Source organism: Necator americanus, chromosome III, assembly GCF_031761385.1.
Source record: "Necator americanus strain Aroian chromosome III, whole genome shotgun sequence".
Lineage (NCBI taxonomy): Eukaryota > Metazoa > Nematoda > Chromadorea > Rhabditida > Ancylostomatidae > Necator > Necator americanus.
In genome coordinates, this window is record NC_087373.1 from 6752341 (window position 1) to 6767380 (window position 15040).

General features: G+C 38.3%; 3 protein-coding genes across 4 annotated transcripts; all 3 read right to left on the reverse strand.

The window, feature by feature from the left end:
- Positions 1–617: 617 nt before the first annotated feature.
- On the reverse strand, positions 618–4062 carry RB195_008791 (uncharacterized protein; the record flags this gene model as incomplete). Of its 2 annotated transcripts, none has more annotated exons than XM_064195464.1 (13): positions 618–742; positions 1182–1287; positions 1435–1518; positions 1579–1731; positions 1785–1855; positions 2002–2143; positions 2213–2324; positions 2396–2478; positions 2578–2706; positions 2802–2894; positions 2966–3040; positions 3239–3340; positions 4051–4062. In XM_064195464.1, the coding sequence occupies 13 exons, from the start codon at positions 4060–4062 to the stop codon at positions 618–620; spliced, it is 1287 nt and encodes a 428-aa protein (XP_064046609.1). The 2 variants fall into 2 exon arrangements, with proteins under 2 accessions (XP_064046609.1, XP_013305855.2); XM_013450401.2 differs by lacking the exon at positions 4051–4062 and adding an exon at positions 3890–3913.
- A 358-nt stretch (positions 4063–4420) lies between these two features.
- RB195_008792 (uncharacterized protein) lies at positions 4421–7076 on the reverse strand (the record flags this gene model as incomplete). The annotated part of the gene is made up of 8 exons (XM_064195465.1): positions 4421–4546; positions 5117–5277; positions 5346–5499; positions 5922–6044; positions 6428–6562; positions 6637–6765; positions 6826–6897; positions 6954–7076. The coding sequence occupies 8 exons, from the start codon at positions 7074–7076 to the stop codon at positions 4421–4423; spliced, it is 1023 nt and encodes a 340-aa protein (XP_064046610.1).
- Positions 7077–8535: 1459 nt separating this feature from the next.
- On the reverse strand, positions 8536–15040 carry RB195_008793 (uncharacterized protein; the record flags this gene model as incomplete). Its single annotated transcript, XM_064195466.1, has 19 exons — positions 8536–8652; positions 8720–8857; positions 9227–9307; positions 9676–9753; positions 10428–10579; positions 10839–10962; positions 11027–11149; positions 11405–11530; positions 11639–11812; positions 11878–11972; positions 12218–12321; positions 12377–12519; positions 12810–13007; positions 13173–13283; positions 13795–13944; positions 14145–14293; positions 14386–14516; positions 14703–14831; positions 14967–15040. 19 exons carry the CDS (start codon positions 15038–15040, stop codon positions 8536–8538), a joined length of 2397 nt encoding a protein of 798 aa, XP_064046611.1.

Consider the following 15040-nt stretch of genomic DNA (forward strand, 5'->3'; position numbering starts at 1 on the left):
AATTATCTGGCAGATGAGACGCATCACTACTAAATATAAATGTGAACGAAAGTGTATCGATCAACTGTAAAATAGAAAGGCAAGAGAAATGAGAAGAGGCTATAGGTATGGATGGACGTAATAAGTAACTTCCGACATGAGTCACAATGCCGTAAGAACTGTTCAGCTTTAGCGACGCTGGCAAACTGTGTGCAACAACTGACAAATATGCGACAGCTTGCACAAAAAAACAAGCATCAGCAAGAAAAAATAGAGAGAAAAAAGTTTTTTCATTTGAACAGAAAACAAGCGATTCATGGTAATGAACAAAAATGCACAATCGATCAGTTATGTCACGGCAGTCGCGACGAGCCTGCTGTAGATCACCGTATAGAAAATCTGACTACAACACTAAAACATTGTCAAATTATAGCTTTACTAGTGGTAAACTCACACTTTTCTAATAAACTGGTCCTTAGTAGAATGAGCAAAATTAACAACTTCATGACAAGTAAAAACTATGCTGTTGAATCCTAGTTCTATAATATATGGAGGCTGTTTCGTCTACTTCACATCCTTATGGCAGTGCTCACTTCAACTCATTCATTCAACCGATTTTACGGATTAGAGCGATAGGATTACAAGAAGTTCACTCCGCAACCAATGTGCACTCCAGTTGATTGACAATCTCCAACACAGTGTTTGATTGGTGCTACGTAGTTGACTTCGAGACGGAAAATGTTCCGGAAAATGAACGCCACACCTGAAAAAGTCGATTTATCAGAAATTTGGGCTCTGTTTCAAAACGACCAAAGACTGATAGGGTGAGAAAAATCATGAGATTCGTATTTTTCTCCTACAACCGATAAACGATCTATTTTTTCCTTCTGTTTTATGCACACTCGCATCACGTTTGTCTTTCCAATGGAGACCAGTAAAGTATGAAGACGTTAGCATGTTGAAGAAATTATTAGCACAAGATATAATTAAGATATGTGGCGACAGTAACACATGCAATCGTTGAGTAAATGCATAAGCAGCAAGCGAATATGTTTTGTAACATTCCTAAGATCAATAAAATCCCAGTTACCATCGAGAGAAATCAAAATGATAGTAAAAGAACAAACTAAAAGGTTTATTACGCTTGAGTAAATGGTGCGACCGAAGAACAAAGGCAAATCTTGAAATCGAGAATGGCTCACCTAAGCCAACTGATACTCTTTGTGAATCTTGAAGATCCCTAAGTATGTTCCGTGATCGTACTGGGGCAACACTTCCAGCTGATACAAAGGCATGGGCGAAAAACATCTGAACAGAACACAAAGATACGTTAAGTTTTTCGCAATTGAGAAAAATTTGTGAAAAAAAGTGAAACTGGATCTCATCAACAACAACCAGATAGTGGATATTTCAATTTAAAATACCACTTTTCTTCACAAATAATTGAAAATGAACCTGTGGAGGAAATAGCGGGCGATACACATGCAGCACACCACACGCAGCTGCCCCTCCACCCAAACACGAGTTTTCAGATCGAACCTTAATAGGACTAAACTATTTAACATGAATTGAATGACACCGAATCGCTATATGACTTACACCAAGCGTATTTAATCCAAATCCTCGTACATCTTGTTGTCCACCAAGGTATGTTCTGTCTAGGAGGTGTATTTCCCGATCTCCTAATCCTTTAACATTCTTCAACTGAGCTGACGCCGACAATATTAAGCCTAATGGAAGTGGTGCAGCTGCCTATAGACACCTAATGTTGTATTCATTTCTGGTGTATTGGGCGATTAGAATACCTGTAGGTCCAATTGATGCCGGATAAATGATGAATCACCAAATGGTCCCGCATATTCTTGAGTTAATCTGGCTAAAAAAAAAAGAGAATAAGTATGCGTAAATCATCTAAAGCGACCATAGACAACTGTTTTCAGAACGAAGAACGACACTGTCCAATTTGGATAGACTGGAAAGCAAGATTTGGTAACTATGCAAAGAAAAAAGAAAATCACGAACCCAGAATCCCCTTTGAGGCTAAAATTGGGCGATCCCGGCTATCGAATGCTATAGCATTTTCCATAGAGAACTTCATCGTATGTCCAGCATGTTCACGTACAGAAAATGCTGAGTCGTCCGTGGCACGTAACGTTCGCCACATCTACATTTAAAAAAAATATTTAGGATCTGAGGGAATTTGCCATCTACATCTATTTCGTGTAAACCAAACCGTGTTGAATTTTATTTGATGAAGAATTTTCCTAGTAATTTGACCGTTATAGCCAAGTATGATGGCATTCTCTTCACAATTGGAATGGTTCCAGGGTAGGTAAGAGATCGCTCTGAAGTGAAAAATTCAAGTTACAAATTAACACATTTAATTATGAAGAACACATGAAGTCAAGCAATTCACCTGAATAAACTAGCTGAAATATTCGAATATTTTTGCCATCCGAGGAAAGGTTTCGAGAATGATAGGTTAAAACTGTGGTCTCCCTAAAATAGTAGTACTTACGACGCTAAGGATCCACTATAGAATCTGCAGTCAGATACCGGAAAATGAAATAAAGTCTTATGCATAATAGACATGATTACCTTTACTGTATACGTGTAGCTGGTATTTATCGCTTCTCCGCGACCACCAACGCTTTGTTTTCCTGCGTTCAGCGACATATCAGCATCACCGTTTGTGCTAATCCCTGCTTTGAGGCCCAAACTAAAGGCCTAAACATGCACATAGACCGAAATTTGGATGGACAGGCAGATGGACAGATAGAGAGATAGATAAAAGCACGTTTAGTTGGTCTATTCTACGTTACCTTCGGTTCCTTAACTACAAAATTGACAATGTAGCCATTGCTCGACGGTGCTGTGTCAATCAGTGGTATAGCATTTTCCATTAATCCTACCTCCTAAATCAAAAAAAAGAACTCATGAGTTTTAATATACTAAGTGAGAAAAGCATCGAAATTGCACCACTGACCTGGAAATGTTTAGCAGCAAGGTGTGAATTGTGTACGAGTTCATCTAGTGTAGAGCTTCTATATAACTCCGACACCTATAAAAGCGAGGAAGAAAGGTTATGATATCATTTGAGCTAACAACCATCCGCTCATTGTTTGAAACCTCAAAGGTGTTAAAGAGAAATCACAAAAGTGTCAACAAAAATACTAGAAAAGAAGATGGGAACTGTGGTGGGTGAGTACCAAATATTCCTTGAAGGCCCAAGTAAATCTAGCAAAATGATGCAGCCCACCTCTTTAACTAGCGCATCGTTTTTCGTAATACGTATCCCATGAAACTGTACTGCTTCTACTATTGTTGGGGTACTGTTCGCTTGCCCCAACAAGACCGAAGCCTGAAAAGTGACGTTTGCCAAGACTGACAACCGATTAAAAGCATCACCCCACGAATCTGGAGTGGTACGGGTTTTATGCCATACGGGGTCATAGATTGTGGGGAAGAGAGTGATTAAGAGTGTATCATTGTAAACGGACGACCCCGGAACGCTGTTTCTTACGACGGATTCTGTTGCAATGCGCAAGGTTTGCGCCCCGCCCCTGCTGCGATTCGTCCAAAAAGGTTTTCGATGAGTCGCAAAGGTTGGACCTTGCAATAAAAGCCGTCGTAGGAAAAAGGGCTTTGGGGTAGGCCGTTTACAATGATACAGGGAGAACGGAATCACTCTCTTCCCCACAATCTACGACCCTGTATAGGCATTACCTGATTGAAACCCGTAGCACCCCAGATTCGTGGGGTGATGCCAAGGAACTACACAGCAAAAGGAGAAGAATACACAAATTCTAAGAGAAGCAAAAGAAAACTCAATAGATAGAAGAGGAAAGGCAAAGGCAAGAAAAACGGAAGAAAAAACTACGGAAAGAGAAAAAATAACCAAAATCCTCACCTTGTGAAAAGTTTTATCAGTCATGTATCACCCGTTCCGTAATAGCTAGAAGAGCCTCAAAATTTTTTTCTTTAAAGAATAACAAAGTGAGTTGTGGCGATATAAGAATACGAAATGAATAGATATCGAATTGAACATTTTTCCATGCAGAAAAAAAAAACTTTTTCAACCATTCTTCATTGTGAATATAAAATTTCAACGTAACAAATAACATCGACAAAAAAGTCAACGGGTCACAGGGGAAATAACAAACATTTTTGCAAGGATCGTTCAACAAGTGGAGTGAATAATGTAACCTTTCTTCAATGAAGCGAAAAAAATCCTATGCAGAGCTATCGTTGCACTAGAACAAGTGTTCAAGAAGCGTTAAGAATGCGGCCTCGAGATTTCAAAACGATACAGTGAAGCTTTCATGTTCTCTTCTTGGACTAGCTGCAGTAGCTAATACCTACTTTCAAGAACCAGAGGTACTTCAAATACAATTAAAGATCAAAAATCAAACGAAAAAGACGAAAATAATGCTCCAGTGCATCACCCGCGCAATATGTCCGCATCTTCGGCATTTTCTTCTTCTACACCACCAATATGGATCTTTTCTTGGATTGGTGGCGGCTCCACAGATGGATGTAAGCTTAGGACCTCCATATTTGATGCAATCTATAAAAAAAAACTTGTTTAGAAATATCAAAAATATATGAGTCCTTAATTTACGTTGTGTACAGGTACACGAAATCTCACGTACAACTGCAGCAATAACAGATTTGCGTAAACTAGTTTTTAAAAGTTAAGTTTCTGGCGTTAATCAATCCGCTTGGGATGCGCCCCCACGTTCACTTCAATTCAGAATCGTTTGAGGTTTACGAACGTGTATCTGGCCTATACAATGACTTGCGGTGGCTAGCCGATGTGTCAAGTCAGTGCTTTTATCCTCCCAGACAAGTCTGGTACCAATTTATCGACCCCGGAGGGATGAAAGGCTTGGTGAGCACTAGGGCGGATTCGAACCTCCGATCGATCGTGCAGGAAGCGGAACCTCTAACCGCTACACTACACTACAAGATGCGTAAACTAGCATCTTGTAAAATTAAGCTGTTCCAAACTGGAAAAGGAAGAAAAGGCATTACTCTTTTTTTTCATGTGACTTTTTTCCTTCAGCTTACCGTCAAAGATTAGAGGGAAGTGAGAAATCCTACTCAAAATTTCTAGGATTGAAAAAATATCTTATACCTCGTCTGTCTTTCTCTGTCTTTCTTTTTCATCTAACTTCAATTTTTCTTCCAAGATACGTTTGTACATTGGAACATATTCATTCTTGTATTGTTCAACACATTCTCCAACAGCTTTCATGAAATCTTCCATGCCTTCACCGGTAGCCGAAGAAACTGCTACTGCAAAAAGTGTAAAATCAGCTGCACTGTACCAATTTCAAGTGATATTATTCATTTAGAAGCCATACCTGTTTTCAAGTCAGAATAGAACTCGTCCAGTACTAGTGATAATGAGCGACTGAGGTCATTCATATATGAGCTGCGGTTTTCCTCCAAAGCTTGATCAAATCTCTCAAAATCACGCATCCAACTACGTGCAAATGCTGGAGCAACGATATCAGCCTGGAAAATGGATTGAGCATAAGCAAATTTAGGTAAATGAACACTACGAAAAAACAATGCCTACTAAATCCGGATATAAAACCGTTTGTAAACGAAACGAAAAGATTCAGGCAAACTGTGGTTTTGCGTTAGTAGCAATGGCTCGCCAGTTTTATCGTCTTGTTCGATACCTTCTACTAATTCTCTACTACCTATGTTAAAACAGTTACGAAAAAAACAAACCTTGTTGAAAACAACAATAAACGGCAACTTCGTCATGTATAGTTACGCATGAAAAGTCAAAATAAATGTGGTATTTATACATGTAGAGTTGCCACTAACGCGTGATATGAATTAGTCAGTGATTTTAACTATTTCTCGATCATTTTATCACTTATTTCCAAAGTCGTGTACGGTTAAATGCAATAGAAATTAAAACAAACCTTGTTGAAAACAACAATAAACGGCAACTTCGTCCTGTATAGAATCGAACATGCATATAACATGTTCGACATGAACGTTGTCGGATTCGTTGCTCTTGCAGAATCCACAATATAAACAACAATCTGTAAATAACGAACTTATGAGAAAAAAAAAGAGCAAAGATCACGTAGTTTGTTTGAGTAGAATGTGATAAACAGGAGTGAATAAGATGATTAATTAACAAAAAGTAAATAGGATCGAGTTATGACTGTCAGTTAGTAGTTAGTGTTGAAGGACATCAAAAATTTGAGGTTGTTTTATCAATAAAGACGAACATTCTTAGTTCTATTCTAATACGACGATTTCATGCTTTTTAGTCCAGCATTAACTTCTAACGTTATGCAACAAGCGTTACTTCTTTTTATCACAAAAGCTCGCTTTCAAATACAGATTTTTGGAGGAAATTTTGATGAAAGCCTTTTCACATAATACAGCGCTCAGCAGGAAATGTTTAAAAAAATCTCACCGTTGGATGACTACTAGCTAAGGAATCCGTGATAATCGATCCACTTGCACTCCATGTGAAAGCCTCTATTTGGCCAGGAGTATCGATCAAACACGCACTATATTGCTTGGCACGTTGGCGGATCATTGTTAACACCTAAACAGTAGGAAGAAAGCTATGTGCGAAGTCACCATAATAAATGATCAATAGCCAAGGAAAAAAGTGGTTACCTGGTCAAATCTAGTGCACATTAGGTTCAAACTTGTGATTATAGCACCATTAGGGCCAAGACCGTAGTCTTTCATGACTTGCTTGTATTTTACCGTATCTCTTATGTCGATATTTGCTGGATACGGTACCTTAGAAGTAAACGTTATGTTCAGAGCACGAGTCCTAATCATTCAAAGAGGTAGCCTCACGTTTGCACAAGCTGGATCAAGATTAATCACATACGGCGGTGTTCTCCTCGCATGCAAATAGGCGGTGAGCCGCTAAAATGTTGGAGCTGTGTTGTTCTTAACTTCTACACAATCTCAACGGCACAAACCTGTACAAACGATGTTTTTCCCGAACCAGCCATTCCAAGAACCAAAATCGATGGTGGGATGCTGATATCTGGTTGGGACGGAGACGATTTTCCATCAGATGTCGACTCCATGCAATCAGTCATGCTTAACATAGAGAATCAATGGATCGACCAATACAGATTTTGAAAAACGTCAATACGAAGGATAGGGTCAGCCATCAGTACCTCGTCTTATGGACATCTAATATTTGACTAGGAGGTGAAATGAACCAATAGTTTTTTTTTTTTTTTGCAAAAGCACCATGGAGAATCTCACTATTATCTCAACCTTCCTCGATATGTGGAAAGAGTACGTATCGACCGCGACAGTGCAAATGAAAAACCACTCCTCAACAGATCTTCTCCCAAACAGTATATGAAATGAGGGTGGGTCAGTCCGAAAAGTGTGTCAGACAAGCCACTAACATATCCAAGTCATCGCTACACATCAGCTCTACGAAACTGATTTCAGCACTGGCTCTTGCCGGAACGTAAAGAGAAGGAAAACGGTACGTCGAGATCGTAATCACGTCCAAGATTTTACCCATCCACAAGGCATAGAAATCAAAGAGATATCGAAGCGAGAACTCACGACTCTAACAAGAACAACAAAATTATTTCGTATCAATGTTTACACGATATTCTGACTATTCGATGTAATACGAATCACCGGAAATCCAAAATATACAAAAAAACAGCATCTCTACTGTTTTTGAACAAATATGCGTTGAATACACACGGGACCAACAAAACGAATAAAACCACCGACAATGAAATGAGTGAAAAAAGTTAACAAATATTGAAGTACAACGAACTCGTTTCGAACAAATACAATAGAAGTAACTATCTACATGGCCATAGAATGGACAAACACAACAGTATACAACAGGTATCAATTAGAGTTTGTTGAGAATGTGATTCTATTTTTCTAGAAGAACAACCCTGTATTCACTACAACACTAATGGACCCACAAAGACTCAATTTGATTATTGTACTTCACCTGAGCTATCTGCTAAAAGAGGTTTTCTAGCAGTAGGCACCAATCAACAATATAACTTCCATCTAATCGAAAGAGAATCAACTCAGGACAACCAACACAACACCTATATAGGCTCGTCTAAATATATGTTGAGAGGGAAATGTACGATTTCGCGATCAGAATAAAATAGGCCAAGAAAAAAAAGAGAACAGTGATTATTTTATTCGACTATGCAAATATTTGTCTACTGACCGAGCCTAGTTTAGCGAGAAACAATTCTGGCACCATTAGATATTTGGGAAACGCATGCAACTGATAGAAAATAAACTTCCCTGACCGCACTAGCAAAGATAACGGCTTTCGGTAGCATGAACGTATACTCTGCCCCGCCCCAGTCATGCGATGTTTTCCTTTTGATGAAATCAGAGGGCAGAAGGAATGGGAAGAAAAAAGTGAAGATCGAAGGGAAAATCACCAAAGGGCTTCTTTGATTCAGTTTTGGTGGTTCGTTAAGAGCGATACTTGCACTGCTCCTGTCTCGTAAAAAATCTTGACGATTCTTGTAGCAACAAAGGGAGCACGCTTTAAACATGCTTCACTCCACTTGTCGACGAACTTGACGAAGGACGTGGCTGTGGATCATCTGGGATGGAGCTCATAGAGCCTTGTGATGATCTTGGCATTGCTATCGGGAATCCAAACTGAGCACATTTGATTACGATAAGCTTAAATCGACTCTTCTACTTAGACTTAGAAACCATATGTTACCTGCTTCCGTACACTCCCTGGTGCGCATCCTTTGACAATCCTGAAGGGATTCGCTCGTGGCGACGACGATCCGACACGTGGTACCCCGAGTAGATCACAAATTGCTTGTATTTTCAATCCTCTCGCAATTTGGCGTCCCTAGAGAACGGAGTGGATATTCGGTAAGTGGAACTAATTGTTGTTGAGTTTTGTAATGGCAAAATAAAGGAGCTTATTCGGAACAGATAAATTCGTCGATCGGTATCCTCCCAAAGATCTAAAATGTTTCAGAGAGATTGTTCTTCAGATCTGATAGCGCTAAATCACATTATTTCATCTAACTAGTGTAGAACGTTAACGTACAAAACCATTGCGCAAAACAACTCCTCAAAAGCCCAAACAACGTATTAAAATTGATCTTTTATCATATTAACTTCGTACTTTAAGGACAAGTATTTCTACTTACTATTTTATTCCTCGTATTAAAATACAGCTAACAATAGGAGAAGATTTACCAAATTTCCTTACCTTTGTAAGACGTTGCTTCGCAGCCATACATCGGATGTGATCGTCGAACACAAAACGAGCTGTCAGTAGTGCTTGACGTTTCTTGAACGTGAATAGATTAATTGGTACGGGATCATATACGATTAAGGATATGAGGCGCTCGAAGATTTCTTTTCGAACTAATTAAATCCGTATGTAAGTATGTAATACTTCTATTTCCATGTTCTTGCTGCTATTTTTTAAACAAATTTCTAGTTAAAGTGGCTCATTTTGTGGCCCATCCACGTTTCTCCTATTTTTTTTCGGAGAAAAACGTACGTCTAATCCGTTTTTAAGGATAGAAAAATCTCTATGAATGCCAGTGATCGACGACAGAAATGACGAAATAATGACCGAATTGACCGGTCCTTATAGTTCACGAAAGATGAAAACATAATAAAATTTATACCACAATTGCACTCATCACTAACCTTCTGCCTAGATGGTTGCCCCTCAACAACGACGTGTAGAGACCTGCTGTCCGAAGGATCCCCGGTAATCTGCGTATCCTTAAAAAATCTATTTTTTCACTTCGAAAATTCTACGAACGAACTACTGTTTTCAATCGTGATCTAATCCATATAAGTTTGTTGTTGCTGTTCTGGATATACCTACAGGGAACAAAAAAAAACTGAAAATCACCTTCAAAATACACATGTCAAATTTATGGCTACATTTGTTTAAAAAAGACCAATGTGAAACATCGGTACATTGGTAACATTATTTGAGCAATGATAATGGCTGGTTCTGAGGGGGAATGGGTGAAGAGGCTATGGTAAGACCTTCAGCAATAGATGACGCCTGAGAGACATGTGGTACATCCCACGTGAAACCTCCTTGAAACCACGATAGTGTTCTCACGAAAAGACAACCATGGTATCGTCTTTCCAAACTAACGAGTTTGTATTGTGTTAAGTAAAGATTCAGTAAGGAAAAGTATTAAACCGGTAAAGACTGCACATCGCTGCACCTATCTTTTCGTGGTAAGACCCCGTTACCGTCAATTTCATGATATGTTCCCTTTAACATGGAAATTTGAAGACAAGCGCTGACAAAAGAAGAATTTCGACTTTTCTGTTCGCTGCAAGAAAGCGAACAAAAAATATCGACATGCAATTAGTTAGCACAGTTCACAAGCAACTATCACAGTGAGAAAAATTCTAGACTTCTAGGAAGTTTGTACCTGTAGCAATCCTACAAATCGCACTATTGCCCATCCTGCTTTTCGGCTATCGGGTTCCACAAGTATGAGCTGCAAGCGATCCGTGACCAAGAACCGCGGAAGCCGTTCATTCTTGTTCAGCACCACAACACAGGAAAGAAGATCCGAGTTATCTGAAGTCAGACAAGACGCCAATTTCCTACCAAAATTTAGAGAAGTTAGCAATAGAGAATTTCTCGATATAAAGAAAAATCTATGGTAGTGAAAAAAAAACTATCTTTAATCGTATACTTGTGCTTATGTGACATAACTTCAGCAATTTGCGAATTATGGTCACGTATTCTCATGGTTCGCAAAGTAATTATGCGCAATGATGTTTAATGCTTGTTTTTTACATCTGAGGACGGAACAAATATAACCCATTAAACCCACTTAGATTGATACAATCTCCAACTTCCACTGCTACGTTGTTTCCGACCTTCAGTGGCAGTTCGGTATCCGTTTCTCCTGACATGTCTTTGGCTAACTTACGGACATGTAGGTAGAACTGGATGATCTAAAATAGGGTCCTGATAAAAAATATAAATCATCAAAGTAAAAATAGATAGTCAGTCACATACGGTGCGAATTCTTTCCTCAAAACCGCTTGGTAACCTCTTGTGCAATGCCAATCCAGACATCGCTGTGTTACATGGTGGCAGCAACATTTCGTAACCAATCGTTTCTAACTTTATATGGCTGACCTAAAATGTCATCTCTGACAGTAACGTTACTTCAGGAGAATGTGAGAAGATCATCATAAAAAGTAGAAAAGAAAACGCTTCAATGGTAAGAATCGTAAACTCATAAAATCGCAATAAATAGTAGCTTTTGAAAGCAGAAATTATGCGATCATAACGAAAATAAGTACAGGTACCTCAATTACGTAACGAAATGCTGCGATTATTCACACCAACCAGATAAATGATTAATTAGATGCAGAAGATAAAAACAGGAACCTCAAATTCGGCATATTCGTCCTCGAACCACTCTAAGAAGAGATTCTCTGAGTTCACATAAAGACCTAATCGATCGACAAAGGATGTTAAGACATGTGACGCTTTACTGCCAATCGAAGAGTGTATCTGGAAGCTTAACATCAATAAAATATAATGAGTTGACAATTTTTTTCCAACTATGCTCCAGTCATAAAAAATCCGATAAGGTTTTCGAAGGTTTTTAAGCTAACATACGTGGTCGTGGTCGACAACAAGTAGTATTTGCCTCAGAACCAGACAAGCCAGCTCGAGAGTAATAGGACGAAGTCGACTTTCTTCGTTGCCTGCTGCTTCCACGATTGATAACAAGGTTTCTATTATTCGCTCATCACACGACATCGGTGAGTCAAGCGACTCCACAGAGGTCAACTGGAAAATATACAATGTTTATTCTTACTTAATGTAACACCTCAAAAAAAAATTCCACAACTTACATTGATTAGTGGTCCGCTTCTTGAATAGCCTGATTCCGTGGATCTCCGTCTTATGGCAGGTAGATTAGCGGCAGACAGTAACTCACTAACGCTACCTAAAAAAGGACCAAACAATTTCATATCCTTCAAAAAATAAACACAGCAAAGGGAGTCTAAAGTACGTATACTAAAATAGTTCACACAGGTCACAAAAAGAAAATACCAAGCCACAAAATCAACGACATCGAAACTCACTTTCTGCAAGCGGTAAATGAAACGAGTGAATTAGTTAAAGAAAGCGTTTATAAGGCGTTGAAAATAAAAGGCTAAGCACTACAAGTTCATACGAAAAATATCCTACCTTTATTCTGAAACATAGCGTAGATCAACATCAAGCCGTAAAACGACAAATAGTCGTCGTTTTTGCTTGAATCAAACGCGCACAGCAGTGCATCAAAATATACTCTGAAAGTACCAAAATTTTGAGATAAACAAGGGCGAAAACTGATCTTAAGCTGACCTTGTGTTGCTCCTAGGAGGCCTCTCCACAGGTTGAAGGCTGTAAGTGTCACCGTCGTGCACCCATTGAGAAGCAAGTATGGATGCATCTTCAAAAAGGAACGCGGAGAGGAATGTTTGGACAGTGTCATGATGGCAAATAACCTAGAAAATATACAGTACAGAAAAAAAAGAAAATTGTGATAATTATGCGTAATAAGACATGATATACATAATAAAACAAGAAAAGTTCCAGAGCAAAAACCTTCTAAAAATCTAGGGAGAACTTCAAACGTATCCCATAATAAATTGACAAAACAAAAAGGAAGAAGAAAGAAGAAGAAGAAGAAGAAGAAAAGAAGAAGACTAGGTTTGTTTTCCCGCTTTCTTACACTCGGATCAATACAGCTGAATGCAATCCATACAAAAAAAAAACGACAGAATCAGGAACCCACCAGAAGAAATTGAGCGAAGAAGAAAAAGCTGGAGACCGGTGTGAGCAGAATCGCATTATTGTGCCTTCTTGGAGCCAAACTATTCAGTAGCAACGGTACGAGAAACCGTGAGGAAACCAGTTCAGACAAAAATTCCGTCAAAGCTGCTACATCCAGTAATTCGCCAATATAGTGCAGAAGATCAACGAGATCGTCGACCTAAAAGGAGGTGTCTTCGACAAAGAAAAAAAGACTCTTAAGGAAGTTAATGAGAAGCGCACAATACAAAGTTTGCGCGCCTTTTTAACCTCTGAAAATCTTGATAGAACAAAGAAAATTAAATATTCTGACAAGGAGAAAAAAATAACACCAAAATAAACTCACCTTATCCCTCAATCTCTCTCTGTTAGCAATCACATTCTCAGCCGATCGTACGAAAGTATCTAGTTCAATGGATTGGGCGACAAGACTATCGACCAAATCGTAAAGGTACGACTAAACGTTCACATGACTTTAACACACAGAAGAACCACTCAAAGAAGGTGGACAATAAACAAAAATCACATCACAAGTCTGGAACTAATGAAGTGATTTGAGAAAGGTTTTCAAATCACTCCTTAATTCCAGACTCCAAAAAAAAACTGTTACAATTTTTAAAAGGAGTATTGAACTACTCTATAGGAGACCTTCGCAACAAAATTCACCTGCATCATCGTGCCTTAGATGTGATATTCTTATTATCTACACTAATCTAGTAGTGACGATAAATACACCAAAGAAAAGTACAGTGGCAATCAACAAAGGAACAAAATAGATAGATCTACGGCTACTTCGAAAAAAAAAAAAGGATTTAAAAAGATGGCGAGTTTTACGCGGAACAGATATAAGGGCAGAAATAGTTTCAGGATTTCCATCAGAAATAAAAAAAGGAAAAATTAACGCAGATAGGTACCGCGAATCAAAAAAAAAATAAACGCATGTTTATAAGGACAAATTATCAACGAACTTTTGTTGCTCCTTTAACAAATTTTGTCATGGCGGTGTCGTCCACTTTCACTATATTCAGAACGATGTTTCGAACAGCTATCCGAACCATACTCTCACTGGAGTCGAAAAATTTCAACGATTCGGTTAACAGAGGAAATTCGTCGGTAGCCTGTAAGAATTTCATTTAAAGCCATAAATGGAACCTCCATATGAAACGAATTCTTCTTTTAAAAAAGTTTCGAAAGACATTTCGATAGACTTCCAAAACAAAACTACTTGGTAAAAAATGATGGCCATATGAGGTAAGAGAAGATACGGGTTGAAAGCGAAGAAGAGTGGATAAACAAGGAAAATCGGAGTGACTCTCACCTCATTGAAAAAGAAGTGAATAGTTGAGGGATTTAACTTGAACGATAACGTCTTCATAAACGAAATATAGTATGCCAAAATTTCTTCATTACTGAAGTCAAAATCATGCGTGATTATTGAATTTACATGATTATTGCTGAGTAGAAAGTCTGCAACAGAACACAAAAATTACGTCAAAGATAATGCTCAATAATTCATAAAGAAAAACCTACGATAAATGGTAAAATACATTCAAACTTACAAAGTGAGGTTTCATGCCGAATATTCTCGAACAAAATATTAAGTGTCTGAAGTAACTGAACGTTCAGTGAACCACCATCTTGTTTCATAATTTGTAAGAAATAGGAAAGCATCTGTCGTTCTAAGAAGAAACTGAAAGAAGAAAAAGAAACTAAATTATAGTGTCTTTATAACGCCGAATTAAACAAGACATTAAGAATTAGGGGGACTGTGTTTACAGAAACGTCTTTAATTCTGATTGAATGCATTAGGAACCAAAAATAAAATTCAAAAATAATAACAAGGTGAAAAATTGTTGAAGATCAAAGGGAAACTTACTCAAAGACTTTGCTGTCATTCTGATCGCCCCAGATAAGAATCTCGGCAATCGCACGAAGCGCTTCTACAAGCACTTTTCGATTACTTTCTACCACTTTCTCATTTTTTACCAAAACACCATGTAAATACCTGAATACAACGAATATTTCCTGAAGAACTCGGAACTGAAGAAAAAATGAAAGAATTATTTGAATGAAAGAAAACACCAATTAGTGTAGTTGAACAAAGAACATTTCTTATAAAAAAAAAAAGAGAAAGGTTTACTTGAGGTACTCCAATGAGTGCGGATTTTTCGGTCTCCACAGGGAATTCGATGAAGCACCGAGTCGTCGAAACAT